Source organism: Podarcis cretensis (assembly GCF_951804945.1).
Source record: "Podarcis cretensis genome assembly, chromosome: 1".
Classification (NCBI taxonomy): domain Eukaryota; kingdom Metazoa; phylum Chordata; class Lepidosauria; order Squamata; family Lacertidae; genus Podarcis; species Podarcis cretensis.
In genome coordinates, this window is record NC_137170.1 from 24121220 (window position 1) to 24141585 (window position 20366).

General features: G+C 41.9%; 1 protein-coding gene across 3 annotated transcripts in view; it reads right to left on the reverse strand.

Annotated features, from left to right (window-relative positions):
* Positions 1-20366, reverse strand: part of DGLUCY (D-glutamate cyclase) — a 57484-nt gene that overhangs the window by 17094 nt on the left and 20024 nt on the right. For all 3 annotated transcript variants that reach the window (XR_013832337.1, XM_079948551.1, XM_079948552.1), the window contains exons 4-10: positions 19551-19749; positions 18997-19147; positions 18240-18362; positions 16855-17052; positions 14746-15006; positions 13556-13655; positions 13045-13193 (exon numbers count right to left, since the gene is read on the reverse strand). Coding sequence is in view for 2 of the 3 variants with exons in the window: in XM_079948551.1 (XP_079804677.1) it covers positions 13045-13193; positions 13556-13655; positions 14746-15006; positions 16855-17052; positions 18240-18362; positions 18997-19147; positions 19551-19749 (1181 nt within the window). In the remaining variant the exon portion in view is untranslated. The remainder of the gene's footprint in view (positions 1-13044; positions 13194-13555; positions 13656-14745; positions 15007-16854; positions 17053-18239; positions 18363-18996; positions 19148-19550; positions 19750-20366) is intronic.

Consider the following 20366-nt stretch of genomic DNA (forward strand, 5'->3'; position numbering starts at 1 on the left):
GGTTTTTCCTACTTTCTTCAGTTTAAGCTTGAATTTTGCTTTAAGAAGCTGATGATCTGAGCCACAGTCAGCTCCAGGTCTTGTTTTTGCTGACTGTATAGAGCTTCTCCATCTTTGGCTGCAGAGAATATAATCAATCTGATTTCGATGCTGCCCATCTGGTGATGTCCATGTGTAGAGTCGTCTCTTGTGTTGTTGGAAAAGCGTGTTTGTGATGACCAGCTTGTTCTCTTGACAGAACTCTATTAGCCTTTGCCCTGCTTCGTTTTGATCTCCAAGGCCAAACTTGCCAGTTGTTCCTTTTATCTCTTGACTCCCTACTTTAGCATTCCAATCCCCTATAATGAGAAGAACATCCTTCTTTGGTGTCACTTCTATAAGGTGTTGTAAGTCTTCATAGAATTGGTCAATTTCAGTTTCTTCAGCACCAGTAGTTGGTGCATAAACTTGGATTACTGTGATGTTAAAAGGTCTGCCTTGGATTCGTATCGAGATCATTCTATCATTTTTGAGATTGCATCCGACCTGAGGGGCTCATCTTCCAGCGTCATAACTTTTATATGCCTGTTGTCTTTGTCCATGGAGTTTTCTTGGCAGGGATACTGGAGTGGCTTGCCGGTTCCTCCTCCAGGTGGATCACGTATGGTCAAAACTGTCAGAATTCGGGGCCGGTCAGAGGTATGTGCCTATCTCTCCAGGCACCGGCTGAATTCTTTCGACCTCCCTCCGGCGACTCCCGGTAGGAAAAACACACGAGGTCCGTTCCGGCGATTTTCCTCAGGCTGTGAGAAAAACACACCAAACTGCTTCTCCTCCTCCCTGCTCTCCAGCATATCCCCAGGGAGGGGAATCAGACACAGACAGAAATGTATCTACATGTTTTATTCCTGTCTTCAGCAGTCATATAGAGAAAACATGTCTGCTCTGTTCAACAAACAGAGAGAAAAACTTCAAACTCCACCCATGTACATCCTGTACAGGTCATATGACACACATACTGAGCTAACATCCGGTGCTCAGTACAGAATGGACTGCCCCTTTGTTTCCATGGCAACAGTCACAAACTTCCTGTTTGGCTTTCCAGCCACAAGCAGCAGACTTGGCTGCTATAGCCTTTGCTTGCTGCTGCATTGCTGCTTTAGAATAACATACTCCCCCTAAAGTATCAATGCGTGCTGCGAGCAAAGCGTCATCCAGAGAAGAAAACAAACAGTTGTTATACTTATAACACTCCCCTGTTGTTTCAGTTCCACCCTTGGAACTACCCGCCACTGGTTTTACCAACGTACCTCTCTGGTTGTGTGACTTCCAAGGAATGAGTGCTTCTGCATTACCTTGGTTAGCAACTCTCTGTTGTGCCTTTGTCTCTGACTCAGACACAGCTTCAATCTGACCTTGGTCGTTTACAACAGCAACACATGCAATAGCTTGGTTGGCAAACTCTTCTGAATACCTCTTGGGTGGTACACCCTTCGTTGCTCTCTCAGACCTACGTAAGAGGTGCTGCTCTCCCTTGCTTTCTGGTTCAGCCTCTGAACTCTCTGAAGAACCAGTACTAAGCTTAATCAGTGGTTCATCCTCCTCTTCTGAGGGTCTAGTCATTACGTGAGATTTCCTCTCAATGACTGTGACAACTGAGCTGTCTGAGCTATCGCTGTCATCATCAGTACTACTGAACTCAATAAGATCAAACTCATCATCATCATCATCAGAATCATCATCATCACCTGTGGGAAATGTGTGGACAAACACTCGCTCCTGTTCAGGAGCACACTCTAGAAATTTTGTGAGAATCACCTTTCCAGATTCAGACAAAATTACTCTGTAGAGACCCTTTTCATAACCCACAAAAATGCCTCTGGCATTCTTTACTCCACCTGGAGCTTCTGTTCTCACATGAGACCCAAAAACCTTGAAATGGGCAACAGAAGGTTTTCTGTGGAACAGTTTCTCAAAAGGAGAACATCCCAAGTCTTTTGAAACCTTTCTCAACCACGTGTAACAATATGACATTAGCGACTCAGCCCAGTACTCATGTGGCAGATGTGAACTAAGCAATTGCGCTTCCATTCCCTTTTGCAATTCTTTGTTCACCCTAACACAGATACATCTATTCCAAGCTTCTTCGGAACTAGCAATTTTGTGTCTTATCCCTTTCTTCTTCAGGAACCTCTGGAAATCCTGTAAAAGAAAAATTGGCTTCTCATCTGTGCAAAGACAATCTATGTCAGCATCATGCATATTTTTAACCTTGTCACAAAACTCTTTAAACCTTTCTAAGGCTTCTTTCGGTCTCTCCAAAAGATAAATCCAGACAAAACCTGTAAAAGAATCAACACATATTAGGTAATACTTTGCATTGCCTCTAGATGGTGCTAAAGGACCAATCACATCAGCATACACCCGCTGAAATGCCTTGTCAACCCTCGAGGTGACCTGCTTGGCGTTCTTCTGGGCTACACCTGCAAAAGAAATCATGTTAGAATCACAAGAATTACATTCCATGTAATCACTTTGATCAAAAGTCAACAAATACAGTCCATCTTTCTCTTCGGCAGAAAGATACAACTCTCCATCTTTGTAGATCTCGCAGTGTTGATCATCATAGGACAGTTTTAGTCCCTTCTTGGCAATCTGCGAAACGCTGAGCAGATTGTACTTCAACTCTGGAACCAAATAAACATTGTTTATAGTCAAGTTCAGACTTTTAAGATACACAGTCCCAATTCCGGTGGCTTCCAGCTCTTGACCGTTGGCTTGTTGTACAACGAAGCTTTGCTTCTTAAACGACGAAAACAAATCCCTGCGATGGGTCATGTGAACCGTCGCTCCCGTGTCTAAAATGAAAGAATTCCCCACTTGTGGTGTGGCTTTTAGGGACATCAAAGCCTTTGCAGGCTTCGCCTGTGACTTGGCATGACTTCTGCCTGACGCCTCAGACTTCGTGGAGCTTCCCTTGGCTCCTTTGTTCTGACGTGGCTTCCTGCAGTTCCGCTGAAAATGCCCAGTCTGTCCACAATTGTGGCATCGGACAACGTTCAAAGCTACAGCGTCTCCTCCAGTAGCTACAGCAGTGGGGGTGTCTGAACTCCGTTCTTGTCTCCCCCTGTCCTTGACTTCCAGGGCGGCAAGTCTGTCATGTTCGTTCAGAACCACGGCAAAGACCCTGTCCGACGTTAGATCTTGCGCTGGGAGAGACCCCAGCTGACTGGCAACCGTTTTGTAAGTCCGATTCAGGCTGTTGATCACCATGAAGCAAAACACTTCCTCCTGCAGACGGAAATTGCGTTCCACCATCTGCTGACGCAGAAATTTCATTTCCGTCAGGTGCGCTTGAACATCTCCATCAGGCGCAAGCCTCAGGTTAGTCAGCTTTTCAAAATACAGCAACGCTGAAGAACCTGCATCTCTTTGATGTGTCCTTCTCAGCGTGTCCCAAACATCTTTCGCGTGCGGTAAACCTTGTATATGAATAAGCTGAGAGTCTGACACGCACAGAATTATAGCAGTTCTGGCCTTCACATCCTGTGACTCCCAAACAGGCGTTGGTGCTGCAGGGATGGGGTTCTCAATCACCCTAAACAGTCTCTGATTCTGCAGCAAGGCCTTCATCTTGATAGACCAAGATGCATAATTGTCACTGGTCAAGAGGGGTGGAGAAGGCAGGCCTTCCCCCTTCTTGGCATCCATTTTGAGTCCTTGCATTGACTCCCAAACACAAGCCTCTAAAATCCAATAGCTGGCTTGTTTACACTCTGTGCACCTGGCAGCTATAACACTGGCTGCTTGGAAAGTCCCTTTCCAACAGTTCCTTTGTAAGGCCTAGTCAAAACACGACTTCCAGCCCTTATCTTGAAACTGGCCTGCGTTGCTAAGCAACCACATTCCTTTCCTTGGACAGGAAAAACCACAGGAATGTTTGGAATGCAGACTCTTCTCTCTCGGAGCTGTTTTTCCCAAACGTTGCTCCCATGAAGCAGAGAATTAATCAATCTGCATTCACACTCTTAAGCCCAAAAATCTCATACCTGGGCTCCGTAGCTTGGCTTTCAGCTTCTTCTGGTCAGCTTCTGGCTGCAGAGAATCAGCATCCATCTCAGGCTTCAATGGAGAGGGATGAATACAGTCTCCTTGATGCAGACTCCCATGGATCGTAGCAACCGTCCTCTGCTACCAATGTTAGATTTCAGGGCCGGTCAGAGGTATGTGCCTATCTCTCCAGGCACCGGCTGAATTCTTTCGACCTCCCTCCGGCGACTCCCGGTAGGAAAAACACACGAGGTCCGTTCCGGCGATTTTCCTCAGGCTGTGAGAAAAACACACCAAACTGCTTCTCCTCCTCCCTGCTCTCCAGCATATCCCCAGGGAGGGGAATCAGACACAGACAGAAATGTATCTACATGTTTTATTCCTGTCTTCAGCAGTCATATAGAGAAAACATGTCTGCTCTGTTCAACAAACAGAGAGAAAAACTTCAAACTCCACCCATGTACATCCTGTACAGGTCATATGACACACATACTGAGCTAACATCCGGTGCTCAGTACAGAATGGACTGCCCCTTTGTTTCCATGGCAACAGTCACAAACTTCCTGTTTGGCTTTCCAGCCACAAGCAGCAGACTTGGCTGCTATAGCCTTTGCTTGCTGCTGCATTGCTGCTTTAGAATAACATAAACTCTCCACTATGATCTGTTCATCTTGGGTGCCCTGCTCGGCATAGTTCATAGCTTCTCCGAGTTCTTCAAGCCCCTTCGCCACGGCAAGGCAGTGATCCATGAAGGGGTTGGGAGAGATAGGAAGCCCAGAACACTTGTTCTTTAGATGTCCCTTTTATAAAGAGGCATGTAGTAAGATCATGGATCCCCTACTGGTAAGGCTTGCCGACCTCCCGCAAAAGCAAAAATTTGACCTTTTGCTGTTGGGCAAAGATCAGAAGATGACCTGGATGGTCGCCAGATTCTGTCTACAGATCTATAGGCCCAGACCATCGCCCAACTCAAAATAGTCCGGCATGAAAAGCCCCAAACACGGTTCCATGGGTGTTTCTGAGTCAACTCCCTGAGACAGTTTATTGCTGTACATTGTTTCTAAATTTAGTGTTTTAATTGTCTGTTTTAACCATAGCAGTTAACCATAGCACAGCAGTTTTTAACGTTGTGAGTGTCCTCTATTTAAGAGGCTTCTACTCTGCAGCCTCTTATAGTTGTTTTATATATAACCAACTGGATATAACCAACTGGACTTCCTCGCATCTCCTTACCCTGCATTATTTATAATCAGAATGTCAGCAAATTATTACCTTATTTCATACCTTATTTTGTACTTTCCAAATATTATACTTCTAAATTTAAAATAATTTTTACCAATTGCTCATACTTTAAAATTAAACAAAATATTGCCCTAAATTTTGACCTTTTCTTACTCATAACTTAATTTTCTATTTTACAAAGCCTATTCGCTGGAGCTGGTATTTTCTAAATCGTGCAAATACTTAACATTCATACAACTTATAATATTTTTGTAGATAATCCTTAAACTTCTTCCAGTCCTCTTCCATTGTTTCTTCTCCCAAGTCTCGGATTCTGCCAGTCATTTCTGCCAGTTCCATATAGTCTATCAATTGCGTCTGCCACTCTTCCAGTGTGGGCAAGTCTTGTGTCTTCCAGTACTTTGCGATGAGTATTCTTGCTGCTGTTGTCGCGTACATAAAAAAGCTTCTGTCCTTCTTTAACACTTTCTGGCCGACAATGCCCAAAAGGAAGGCCTCCGGTTTCTTAACAAAGGTATATTTAAATACCTTTTTTAGTTCATTATAGATCATTTCCCAGAAGGCTTTCACTTTAGGGCATGTCCACCAAAGGTGAAAGAATGTCCCCTCAGCCTCTCTACATTTCCAACATTTATTATCGGACAGGTGATACATTTTTGCAAGCTTGACTGGGGTCATGTACCACCTATATATCATTTTCATAATATTCTCCTTCAAGGCATTACATGCCGTGAATTTTATTCCGGTGGTCCATAACCTTTCCCAGTCCTCAAACATAATGTTATACCCTATATCCTGAGCCCATTTTATCATGGCTGATTTAACAGTCTCATCCTGTGTATTCCATTTAAGCAGCAAGTTATACATTCTTGACAATACCTTGGTCTTTGGTTCCAACAGTTCTGTCTCTAATTTCGACTTCTCCTCCTGGAATCCTATCTTTTTGTCCAATTTAAAAACCTCTTGAATTTGGGCATAGTGTAACCAATCTTGCACCTTATTCTTTAATTTCTCCAAGCTCTACAACCTCCATTTGTCTCCAATTTTTTCTATTAATTCCCAATATTTCGGCCAACCGGCCTCCATACTGAGTCTCTTCCGGGCCTTAGCCTCCATTGGTGATAACCATCTCGGGGTCTTACTTTCTAATAAGTCTTTATATTTTGTCCAAACAATAAATATTGCTTTTCTGACAATATGGTTTTTGAACATTTTATGAATCTTTACCTTGTCGTACCACAAGTATGCATGCCAACCAAAAGCATTGTTAAACCCTTCCAGATCTAGGACATCAGTGTTTTCAAGCAATAACCAATCTTTCATCCAGCAGAAAGCTGCAGCTTCATAATATAACTTTAAATCCGGCAGGGCAAACCCCCCTCTTTCCTTTGCATCAGTCAATATTTTAAATTTTATTCGGGGCTTTTTGCCCTGCCAGACAAACCTAGAGATATCTTTCTGCCATTTTCCAAAACATTCCACTCTGTCCACAATCTGTAGAGTCTGAAACAAAAACAACATCTTTGGCAATACATTCATCTTTATAGCTGCAATTCGACCCAGCAAGGAAAGATTCAATCTTGACCAAATTTCTAAATCCTTTTTAATTTCTGACCAACATTTTTCATAATTATCTTTAAATAAATTCAAATTTTTAGCAGTCAAATTTACCCCTAGGTACTTCACTTTTTTAACCACATTTAACTCTGTCTCTTTCTGAAACCTTTCTGCTTCCGAAGATGTCAGATTTTTTACCAAAACCTTAGTTTTTTGCTTATTCAGTTTGAATCCCGCTACCCGACCAAACTCATATATCAATTCCAAAACTCTTTTCGTACTAGATTCTGGCTCCTGTAATGTTATTACCAAGTCATCTGCAAAAGCTTTCAATTTATACTGTTTCACTCCGACCTGTATTCCTTGCACCAACCGGTCCTCCCTAATCATGTTCAAAAGCACCTCCAGGACTGAAATAAATAACAGAGGGGATAAGGGGCAACCTTGTCGTGTTCCTTTTTCAATTTTAAACTCTTCTGTCACCACATTGTTAACTATCAATTTAGCTTTTTGCTCTGAATAAATTGCCTCTATTCCATTTTCAAACCCCCGTCCCACTCCCATCCCTTCCAAGTTTTTCTTCATAAACCTCCAAGAGATGTTGTCAAAGGCCTTCTCCGTATCAATAAAAATTAACACTGCTTTTGTGTTAATATTAGTTTGCAAAAGTTCCAAAATGTCTATGATGTTCCTGGTATTATCAAACAAATGTCTACCTGGAAGAAAGCCTGCCTGATCTTTATGAATTACTTCATTTAGCACTTTTTAAAATCTACCTGCCAAAATATCCGCAAAAAAATTATAATCCACATTTAGGAGTGAGATGGGATGGTAGTTCTTGAGTTGAGTCTTTTCAGATTCCACTTTAGGTATCAATGTGATGAAAGCTTCTTTCCACGATTCAGGTGCCTTCTTCCCCTCCATAATCTGGTTACAGACCTCCATTAATGGTTGTGTCAAAAAATCTTTCAATGTCTTGTAATACTTGGAGGTAAGACCATCAGGTCCTGGAGATTTGCCTAGTTGCATATTCTGAATGGCACCCTCAATTTCTTGTTGCGTTATTTTATCATTTAGGATTGTTCTCTTTTCCTGGGATAGTTTTGGAAGTCCATAAATTTTTAGGAAATGGTCTATCTCAGTCTCTTCCTGTGGCCCTTGCATATAAAGTTGTTTGAAGTATCTCTGGAAGCACTTTCTAATTTCCTCTGGTTTCTGGATATTCCTCCCTTCAATCTCTAAATTGGTAACTGTGTTCAATTTTTGTCTCTTTTTCAACTGCCATGCCAGCAGTTTCCCACACTTATTCGCTGATTCAAATGATCTTTGTTTCATCTGTTTAATTTTCCACTCAACTTCTTGATTTATCAATTTAGCATATTGTGCTTGATGAAATTTAATTTCTCTCAGAACCTCCTGTGATTTAGGTTTTGATCTCAATTTTTTCTCACCATCTCTTATCTTGTCTATTATCTTATTCTTTATTTCATTCCAAAGTCTTTTCTTTATTGTGTTCTGTTGTATCAAAAACCCTCTCATAACTGCTTTACTTGCATCCCAGATTATTCTTTTTTCCACCGTAGTATTCAAGTTTATTTCAAAATAGTCTTTTAAAGTATTTTGGGCCTTCTTGACAATCTCCTGATCTCTTAATAGGGTGTCATTCATTTTCCATCTGAAGGAACCGGTTGGAATAAGTCTCATTTCCACTTTCATAGCATTATGGTCGGAGCAGGTTTTTGGGCAGATTTCCACTTTTCTAGTCTTAGGTGCCAGTCCTCTAGTTATCCATATTTGGTCGATTCTTGTCCATGACAGGTGGGCTTCAGAAAAGAAAGTTCCTTCTCTGCCTAAGGGGTTCTTTGTCCTCCATATATCAATCAAATCCATATTGTCAGTTAATTCAAAAAAAGTTTTAGGTAGTCTGCCGTCATTTGTTAAATTTTGATTTTGTGACTTATCCATATTTGTAGAGACGACTCTATTCATATCTCCCATCATAATGATGTTGGTATAGTCCATATAGTCCAGAATTGTCTCATGCAGTTTCCTGTAAAATTCTGATTTCCCCTCATTCGGCGCATAAATTCCTAATATCAAAAACTTTTCTCCTTGGGCCTGTATTTCAATTGCCAAAATTCTTCCTTGCTCGTCTTTAAATAAGAGTTTTGGTGACAGGCTCTCCTTTGCATAAATCACGACTCCTCTTTTCTTAACTTTGTCCGATGAAATAAATTCTTGACCTAGTCTTTTATTAATTAATACTTTTCTATGAAGCCTAGTCACATGTGTTTCCTGCAAGCAAATAATGTCCAATTGTTCTTTTTTCAATATATGAAAAATTCTTCTTTTTTCTGGGGAATTTCCGCCATTTATATTCCAACTAAGAAGCTGCAGAGACATCCTGGATCAGTCTGTTAGTCCTGTGGTGGAGTCTCCTTCTTTTGGTCCTCTGGTCCCGAGGGTGTAGGTGCAGGTGGAGGTATAGGTGGAGGTGGTGGCCAAGATCCTATTGTTCCTTTCTGTAGGTCCTCTTCGTGGTCGTTCAAAAACTTTTGTTGATCCTCTGCTGTTTTGATTTTAACTTTCTTTCCTTTGAAGTTGAAGGATAGTCCTTGAGGGAACTCCCACCTAAAGGGAATTGAGTTGCTTCTCAGTAGTCTTGTTAATTCTATATAAGTATCTCTAAGGTCCAAAAGCTGTTTTGGGATATCTTTGTAGAGTTCTGCCTTGATGCCTTGAATAACAAGTGATTTTCCAAAATGAAGGCCTAGTATTTTATCTCTCTCTTGCTTAGATCTCAAGATGATCAAACAGTCTCTGGATCTGTCCTTCCTCACCACTCTTCCCAATCTAAAAGCAGTTACAATTTTAAAGTCCTTATCTTCTTCTATACCCCAAAACTTTGTAATTTCTGATGTCAAATAGCCAATCAGGTCTTCCTGTTCAAGTTCTGGGATAGCTCTCAACCTAAGATTATTTTCCCTATTCTTCAGTTCTGTCATAGCCAGGTAGACCTGCTGTTCCTTGATCTGTTTGTGCAAGGGGTTTACCTGCACTTTTAATACATCAACTTTCTGATTGGCTACCTCTGCTTTCTGATTGGCTTCCTCAGCCAATTTACGATTTTCCACAGTTGCTTCCTGAATATTCCCAATTGCTTGTGTATGTTGAGCAACTTGTTCAGTCAGTTTGCTAATAGTGGCTGTTGCTTGGTCAATTTGGACGAATGCTCATCTGCCTTTTTATTCAAAATTGCCAGTTGTTCCAAAATTTGATTTAAAACTGTCTCAGATTGTCCAGATGCCATATCCTTAGGTGCAGTTTGCGCAACTACCTCTTCTTGTACTAGAACAGCTGGGACAGAGGATCTGCGTGGCTGAGAAGTCAAAGTTGTTTGTACTAGTTGTTTAGCTTTCGTTTTAGCAGCTCTTGCTTTCCCTGTGCCACTCATTCCAATCCTGACTACGTGCCAAGGTTAAGTTATATACAGTCCCGTGGGAAAGACATTTCCAAAGAGTAAACAACAAGGCAGCAGAAAGTCAAAACAAAATACAGTTCCCAAAGAATGGTAAATCCAAAGTCCTCTAGGGGGAGTACAATTGTACTTCAGTAGAAAGAAAGAGCTGTTCCGCCATTAACATCCCAGCAGTTAAAAACAGATTTAAAGAGAGCCTTCAGATTCCCTTTGAATTACCTTTGAATTGCAGAGCTTCCTCAGTGTAGAAACAAAATCTTAAAAGATGTGCAAGATACAGTCCCCCAATTTGTAGCTAAACTGTAACGCTCAAATGTAGCGCTTTCAGAGTTCAATACGTTGTCAGCAATTTGACAGCTCTTTGTTGCCACGGCAGTCCGGGACTTTGGGTTTCTCAGTTATTTTGTAAATCCACAAAGGAAAGGAGAGGTCCAATCAAAAGCCAACAAAATTAAAGCAAGATTGTCTCTTTTCAAATTGTTATTGTTAAAAACAAAGTTCAATTGTTGCACGAAATTCCACACTTTTTACAGCCTTTTTTAAATGCTTCCAGCTTGTCAAAGTCTTTGCTTTAATCCTTTAAGCACGGTAAGGAGACGGACTTCCTGGTTACGCCTCCCGCTTTTAGCCAAATTTCAATCACTTTAGTCCCAAATTTTTTAAAAAATCCCCTACTCACGGGTTTGTAGTTTAGAGTCTGATGTTCCAGGAAAAAAGGTCGGCGCTCATCGGCAGCAGCCGCGCGGCTTCACTTCCGCAGAAAGAGCGATGAACTCACAGCACCGCTCCCCCTTCCACGCTCCGGAGCCCCTTACGGGGTTCCTTCTTCGTTTCGGGGGGGGGGCTTCTGGTGCCCGCCGAGTCCCACGGCCACAGGCTCACTCTGCCTGTGGTTTTTCTTGATGGGTCTCCGCTTTGCCGTTGCGGACGACCCTTTCCTGCGGAGCCCCTCTTCACAGCGTGAAGAGGACCGCCATTGCCGTTTCGCGCCGCCTCCGGAAGTTATCTGCGAGTCTTTTAGTTCTTATGCTCTTACAGTTGTTTTAACTGCGTGTCTTTGTTGGTTTTTAGCTCTTATCTCTTTTAATTATTAGTTTTTTATCCACCCATTATCTGTATTTAATCTTGTATTTTATTCGGATGTTTTATGCCTGTTTCCTTGTCCTCATTTGCCCTAACAAATATCGGTCAAAAATCCCAACTGCTATTTTATCTATATGCTTTTCTTAATCCTGGTCTATGACCGTAATAAAGTTCATCTCATCCTGGCATATAGTCTAGATTCTACTTTTGCTGCTAAACTAATTGTTTAGAATTGTGGTCAAGTTTGTTACACAGAGAGGAGGAATGCAGGCATTGAATTTTATCATTTTCTTGTTAACAGCTCTAATCATTTTCCTGCTAAAGGACATCTCAACGCTTCTCAATGCACTTCATCTGCTGAACAGTTCTTCGTTTAGAATTGTTAACAGAGTATTTAAAATGTCATTTCTTGTTAATTGGTGAAAGAAGAGAATGTAAAATTACAGTACATTAAGATAGATTAGAAGGACAAAATAAAGAGGGAAAGGATTTGCTGAAATATCTAACTGAATTAGAATACAAAAAAGGGAGGTGGGAGGAGGTCAAGGAAACAAGCAAATGAAAGATAAGTTATGTGAAGGTTTGACGTGTTCTTTGCTTTTGTTTTTTCTTTTTTTCTTAATTTTTTTTCTTGTCTATTTTTATTTTTATTGTATTCTTTTTTTATTGTGATACATTGTTTTGTTTTTTGTTTAACTTGGTGTTTTTATGTTTTATGTGTAACCTTTAAAACCTCAATAAATATAATTTTTTAAAAAATAAAAATAAAATGTCATTTCTTCTTTTTTTCTAAAATGGTCATGTTAAAGTAATGTTTCTTCTCTAGCAATAGGAGGCAATATAGTAATAGCCAATTAAGGATTCAACAGTTAATCAATATAGACCTACATTTCATTTGACCAAAGTGAAAGTCAACATCTGTCTTAATCAACATGGATTCCAAAATGGACCATGATTTATTGGGGGCTGCAATGGTCAACCAAGAGCACATCAGGTACATTTTGGAAAAAAAATTAAAATCCAGATCAATATATTTGCGTATAAAACAAATCAATGCAACTTTGTCAAATTAAAAGTAGGTAATGTAAGCCCATTAATCATTTTATTTCACTTTAGGATTTGAGCAAGCTTACTAAACCCGTTTTGAGTATGCAGCTTGGACCCATTTCCCAAAGGTTATCCCATTATTAAAAGCTTTTGATATAATATGACCATTCAATATAATCAAAGGACTTTTCATCTTACAGAACAACATTACTGCCTTTCTAACATGTGCTAGAGATCTGCAACCTCCCAGATCATCATTTTCACTCCTTCTGAAGATTGGGATATTTGCCCATCTCCAGCCTTGTATCACTTCACCCCTCCCCCAGGATTTCCCAGTGATCATAGACAGAGGTCCGGGAAGTCCAGCAGGAAGCTCATTGGGTCTTGAATTCAAAGTAGCTATTTCCTGACCAAAGTAGCTATTTCCTGACCTACTCTTTATTCATCTTGAAATTCAGTCTTGAACCGTTATCGGTCAGTCTACTTCTGCAAAGTTTCACACAGCAAACAAACTGGAATAACAGACATCAACCTTTATGGTTTTCACTAGCATGTAATAATAATAGTACATCCTTTAGGTTATTGAACAAAAATGGCACCACACTTACCTGTTGTAGTAATTCCTGGGATATTTTGTGCAGCTAGAAAGAGTTCATCAATGGGATCCACTAAATGCTTAATATTAATTTTTCTTGCATTATAATAATTGCCATCAGCAGCCATCCCAGTACGTTCAATTGCTATCAGGTGATTAAATCTAGTTAATGGGGGAGAAATTATATTATGAGCAGCAGTTCTACGATTCAGAGCTAATAGATTTACTTCTGCTCCTTTTCTTTGTTCTTGTACAGCCCCCATGTCAGGCGAATGCCACTATCTCTTGCCCCTACCCTCCTGCAATCCCTCCACTCACATATATCTCCCTGTACTATTCTGGATTATTCCTCAGGAAACTGCCTGTTATAATTCCACTGGCAACCTGCTTCTTCCACTTTCCCCCATCAAGTCTTTATTCTCACCCTTCACTCTTTACTAGTAAGAGGGCTTAAAGACTGCCATGAGATAAACAGTTGTGTCTTCCTCAGTTTGCTTACTCCTTTGCTTTTTTAAGGAACATACCTAGGCTTTTCTGGATTTCCATCTTCACACAAAAACAGCAAAGCTGAATCTACAGAATCACTGTGATAGCTAATTATAGGGACCGGTGTCTCCAGTATCCCTAGAATATAACAGAAACATAATATTCAGTGGAGGATAAAAAGACAGTAAGGCTCATGCAATAATTGAATTAGAGTAAAGGTAAAGGGACCCCTGTCCAGTCATGACCGACTCTGGGGTTGCGGCGCTCATCTCGCTTTATTGGCCGAGGAGCCAGCGTACAGCTTCCGGGTCATGTGGCCAGCATGACTAAGCCGCTTCTGGTGAACCAGAGCAGCGCAAAGAAACACCGTTTACCTTCCCGCCAGAGTGGTACCTATTTATCTACTTGCACTTTGACGTGCTTTCGAACTGCTAGGTTGGCAGGAGCTGGGACTGAGCAACGGGAGCTCGCCCCGTTGCGGGGATTCGAACTGCCAACCTTCTGATTGGCAAGTCCTAGGCTCTGTGGTTTAACCCACAGCGCCACCCGCGTCCCAAAATAATTGCATTATTTCCTTGCAATTATAACATTTTATCAGTTGCTCAGTGGTTTGGGAAGCATGGTCCTAGCTCATTCATGCCTTACTCAAATGGCTTTCCATCACTTTTACAAAAATAAATGGTCTTGGGAAGAGGAGGTGGAGTGTTACTGCAAGAAGGCAAAACCAGAGACACAGAATGTAGACCCAGCCATAGATTTACTTTGGTATTGCAAAAAACCATTCAATTCAGGGTTGAAGAATCCAGGCGCTTCTGATGTCCAGTTCCCACCAGATCCAGTCAACTAGGCCAATGGTCAGGGATTTAATTAACATTATATACACCGTCTTATCCACATGTGGGGAATGTGCTATGAAGACATGGACCAAGGGCTGTCCTGACTTTTCAGAGGAGAGATAATCATGGGGATGCCAGTTCTGGTAGCACCCCCACAATAAACATAATACTTATGTCTGATCTGGCCATGGTGATACATGGTGCACTTTCTTTTCCCCATGACTGTATATGACCTGGGTCCAGGCTGGGTCTTCCCTATATCTTCCTGGAAGTTGAGAATGTGGTCATTTTTTAAAAAATTGAAGATATCTTCCTCTTAGCTCCACTGAAAACTCTTGTTTTTAAAGCAAGCAGCACATAATCAAGTTATGTTTACAATGGCCATGCCGTACCTTGTTCAACGGCTTCCTTGATGATCTTTTCATTCAGATTCAGAGCTCTTTGATCAGTTACAATAGCTACGTTCTTCCCCAAGGCGTTCAACATAGCTGCCATTGCAATAGCCCCTGGAGGCCCATCGTTCTCTTCAGGCGGCTCATACTTGAAGTGGGTAGGGAATCCAGTAGTAATCAGCACAGACTGGGCATGGGAAATGGACAGACATGCCTTCAGGAGTTCATCTTGAGTAAGCAGATGAGTCACACCTCTGTCCCCTAAAGGCAGATGAAACAAATTTTCGAGTGAAATCATCCCTGAGCCTTGCTAGTAACATATTAACGTTTAGATAGCTATCAGAGAATTCATCCACACATTTCAAGCAAGGACTAATCTGAGCAGAATGCTGATCCACAACAGGTTTTCACAATATCCACCTCAATATCTCACAGAATAGAAGGGGAAGAAACGGAGGCAGTGAGAGATTTTACTTTCTTGGGCTCCATGATCACTGCAGATGGTAACAGCAGTCACAAAATTAAAAGACGCCTGCTTCTTGGGAGAAAAGCAATGACAAACCTAGACAGCATCTTAAAAAGCAGAGACATCACCTTGCCAAGAAAGGTCCGTACAGTTAAAGCCATGGTTTTCCCAGTAGTGATGTATGAAAGTGAGAGCTGGACCATAAAGAAAGCTGAAGAATGGATGCTTTTGAATTATGGTGCTGGAGGAGACTCTTGAGAGTCCCATGGACTGCAAGAAGATCAAACCTATCTATTCTTAAGGAAATCAGCCCTGAGTGCTCACTGGAAGGACAGATCCTGAAGCTGAGGCTCCAATATTTTGGCCACCTCATGAGAAGAGAAGACTCCCTGGAGAAGACCCTGATGTTGGGAAAGATGGAGGGCACAAGGAAAAAGGGACGACAGAGGACGAGATGGCTGGACAGTGTTCTCGAAGCTACAAACATGAGTTTGAGCAAACTGCGGGAGGCAGTGGAAGACAGGAGTGCCTGGCGTGCTCTGGTCCATGGGGTCACGAAGAGTCGGACACGACTAAATGACTAAACAACAACAATCTCACAGAACCAAGGCACCAGAATAAAAAAACTCAGTGCTGCTTTGCAGCTCTTTATCCTTGCCCATGATGCAATGCAGAGGTTAACCGTGCCCTGTGGAATGCCTTCCCATCAGATGTCAGAAGGAAATAAACAACTATCTGACTTTTAGAAGACATTTGAAGGCAGCCCTGTATAAGGAAGTTTTCAATGTTTGATGTTTTCCTGGGCTTAATGTGTTTAATTTGTTGGAAGCTGCCCAAAGTGGCTGGGGCAACCCAGTCTGATGGGCAGCATATGAATTAATGATAAGAACAAGAATAAGAATAGGTATATATTGAATGCTTCAGTTTTTGCAGGAGTTATTAGCATTGGCTTCCTTCTGTTTCTGTTAAATTTTTCAACGCATGGAAAATGAGTGACACATAGGCAAGGCAAGGGTTAAAGAGGCAGCAGGTGAATTGCATGGCTAAGTGTTCATGACCCAACCAACAATCCAGCCCCATTTCTCTTCCTTTTGAAGAGCACAAGCTTTAGCATGGAAAATGACAGGCATCTTTGCTCTGGGCAACCTAAGAGGCACTTTTGCAAGTGGGTGGGGCTGGTGTCTCTGTATCCTTGATGCTGGAGGTGCTGGCTCCAACTTACTCTCCAGTGGCTTTCCTGGAGGAGACTCTTTACTGACAGGAGTGGCAATAAGGTTTGGCAGTGGAGGTGGCCCTTGAACCTTCCCCAGGATCCAGCTCCTGACTCTCTTGATCACTGGCCCCCTCCTCCAGCTTAGACGTTTATTGATTTCATTTCTCTCATCTCAATCAAGCCCTCTCTTGGGTCCAGACAGGGGGTTCCAACTCCCTGTCCTTTCCCAGCCTTGCTTCCTCCTCACAACCCTTCCATTACCCTCCATGATATCTCTATGCGGCTCATGACACAGAAATGGGCATATGCATATTCTCAGGAACAGAGCGCCCCTTTAGTGTCTCGATCTTCCCTTTGACAAGAGTTGATGCAGGAAAATGTGCTGCAGACAAATCTTTACAATAAAGTTTTTCAATAAGAATGCGTCTACCTGGGTCTACTCCTACCATGTCTTCCAGACATCTGATTTTTCGCACAGCTGCTGCTGACGTGATGCTGTAATGCAAAGGATTCTGACAAATACGATAGACTTCAGGGACATCTTTACCATCACCCGCTGCGGCATCCTCAACTTTCAGGTCAGTAATAAACATGCAACCAGGAGCATGGGTAAAAGCAAGTGGAGACTCTGAAAAAGACAAAAAGGCAATCTTGTGGGAGGACAGATCTCTTTTAAGCACTTAAACTCTCTTCTTTGGACTCACCCATGCAGCAATAAAAATATGTTGGATACCACTGTTTAACCATGTCAAAGAGGAAGGCCCAGGCAGGCCCAGAGAGGCCCAGAGTGACAAGCCTCCCTGCCCAGGCCTGATCATGGATAAGACCTTGCCGGTGGCCACTTAGAGGCCAAAGGCCTGAAAGGGAGAGGCGGAGCCCATAGCGGAGTCCGCTCGGTGGCCAGGAATCGCCCCGGCACCAGCAAGTGGGAGCCTTCGTGTGAAGGGTCTGTCAATATGGCAACCCTAACAGGGGGGAGGAAAGGAGGGGGAGAGCAGGTGGACGAGGAAGGGGTTAGCGGCAGGCAGGGGCAAACGACAGAAATGAGGGATGGTGGGGGAGGGTGTCCTGATGGGAGGGGTGTCTGGGTTTGTACCCTTCAGAACATGGCAACCCGATGAAAATAAACAAGAGCAGCAGTAGCATTGCAAGCAAAGGCTTGAACTGCTCACCTCTGGGGGTACCCTATTTTAACCTGAAAGGCAGAGTTGTCTGGCTGTACCTCCAGTCAGGAGACAGACCCCACATTTAAGTATGGTCCCTGTACAGGAGCTGAGAAACAATTTTGGAAGTCTTTGGAAAGTATGGATGTTCATTGGAAATTGAAATTGAAGCGGAATTTGCAGCACTTTGCTTGTTTGTCTACAGTCAGGAAAGGAAAAAATTCAAGTGAATATTATGAATGAATATTTATGAAAAATACTTAATAAATGACTTTTTAAGCATTGTTTTGATGTTTACAATGAAATGAATCTAAGTTTCATAAGTTATGCAACTTATGTTAAATAGAAGGCAGTGAGATGAATAACGTAGTATTTGGCAGAAAATTTGACAGTAGCCAATAGCCTTTTCTTTTTATGTCTGTGGCAGCATTCTGACAAGGTTGGAGTTGTGGTAGAGGGTGATAGCTTTTTTTTTTTTTTGAAAGGCAGTTTCCAAGTTTAGGTCAGACTTAGTAGAACAGTATATGGACCCACACTGGAAACAAATCTGTCAGGTTTTTCTGGCTGAGTTTTTATCTAAATTTGGTAGAAAAGGTAGCAATTTTCTATACTATAGGATAAATTCTAAAAAATCTTCATTATTTATACATACTGCAATTGCTGACAGCTTCTGCACCTGTAACCCCACAGGCCCAAAAGACTGGAATATCCCCAGGCTGAGCCTGTACCGCATCACCATAATCTGGATTGGAAAGGTCTTGGATTCCTAAAAAACCTGTAATCCCAAACACAATAAAATCATATGAATATTGCAGCAGGAGGAATGGTTTAAGCTAAAGGAAAACCCAAAGACATCGGACTGCTATTATAAAACAGCAATTAACAAGGCAATCCTATACATGTCTACTCAGAAGTAAGTCCCACTGAATTACAGTATAGCAGCCTTATGTCCTGTTCGTGGACATACTTTCTTAAGGGTGTAGTTGGCTGAATGTTGCTGGAAGATTCCATTCCCCTTACAGAGCTACAATTCCCAGAATTCCCAGGGAATTCTGTTAAACAACTCTGGAAACTGTAGCTCTGAGAGGGAAATGGGGTCTCCTAACAACTCTCAGAACCCTTAACAAATCACACTTCCTGTGATTCTTTGGGGGAAGCCTTGACTGTTTAAAGTGGATTATACAGCTTTAAATATATTGTGTAAATTGGGCCCAAGTCTTACATTAGGTGTCAATGTGAAGTTCGCTTAGGCTATTCCTGTATTTGTGTATAAAGTCATCCCAAAACCAAGCCTGGATGGGAAGTACGTTTCCCTAGAGAAACAAATTTGCAGCCTATGATATGTCTCGGTCTCTCTTTCACACACAAATACAGATATTTTAATTACTTTTTTTTTCTTATGCACTGACCAGGGTTACCAATGTGAATTGGTGCTCCATGCGCCCTTTTCATCAGATAGGTTGTTCGCACAACTGCTTCCAATTTGTCTTTAGGAATAGGTCTCATGGTTGCTACTAGGTCACAGTGAAAATGTTCTGTATCCCAGCAAGGCACAGCAGTCTGGTAAAGTTTTAAAAATATACATTTCAAGAACTATTTGAGGATATTTCCATGAAAAGCTACGTTGGAAGCAAAACAGGACCACCCAAAAATGAGCTTTTTAATGTCGTCCCCCCCATATATGGGGGATTCCCTGGATATGCATGTCTATATGTTTGCAAAATCTTTTTAACCAGCCACCCTCACAGTCCAGTATGTCCTTATAAGCTTGCAGAATTTGTAGGATGTCATAATGCTGAGAACATAGAGATAAAAAAGAAATACTGAAATGACTCACTTCTTTGTCTGGATAGTAAACTGGGTTCATATTTTTTTTTGGGGGGGGGAGGGATGCTGTTGCAGCAGGTTTTGTTTTGCTGATGTAAACCACTAAATAAGAAGCCACCAAATAATCTCTGTTTACCTTGTACATGCTAACATTACATTTCTGTTCGACATTTCTTACAGGAATGCCAACTTCCTGGAGTGCCTTTTCAAATGTGAAGCTACAGCCCAGGTAGAAGGTCACCATGTCTTTAAGCTGCTCAGAAAATTCCTTCAGACTTGTCAGAGTGCCTGTACATGCTCCATTCTCATATTTCTTGTACTGCAGACAGTCAGTTCTGCAAAAATAAACAAATATTATCCCCAATAGCATGGGTAGGCAAACTAAGGCCCAGGGGCCAGATCTGGCCCAATTGCCTTCTAAATCTGGCCAGCGGACAGTCTGGGAACCAGCGTGTTTTTATATGAGTAGAATGTATCCTTTTATTTAAAATGCATCTCTGGGTTATTTGTGGGGCCTGCCTGGTGTTTTTACATGAGTAGAATGTGTGCTTTTATTTAAAATGCATCTCTGGGTTATTTGTGGGGGGTAGGAATTCATTCATTTCCCCGCCCAAAATATAGTCTGGCCCCCCACAAGGTCTGTGGGACAGTGGACTGGCCCCCTACTGAAAAAGTTTGCTGACCCCTGCCCAAGAGCCTTCTGAAAGTGATTATTTGAACTGGGTAACTGGATTCAGACTGCACTCTTTTACTTACTTGGAGCACGGCCCACTGAACTCAATGTGGCCTTCTTCTGTGTGTACATTCCACTATGTTTTGTCCACACCAATGGGCATTAGACAGCTGCTGTGGGTGGAGGCACATGTTCACCATAACGCTTGTGGTGGGTACCATTTCATTACTCCTATTTATTTTTTTAAAAATAAATGTCTCAATTATCACTAAACCACTT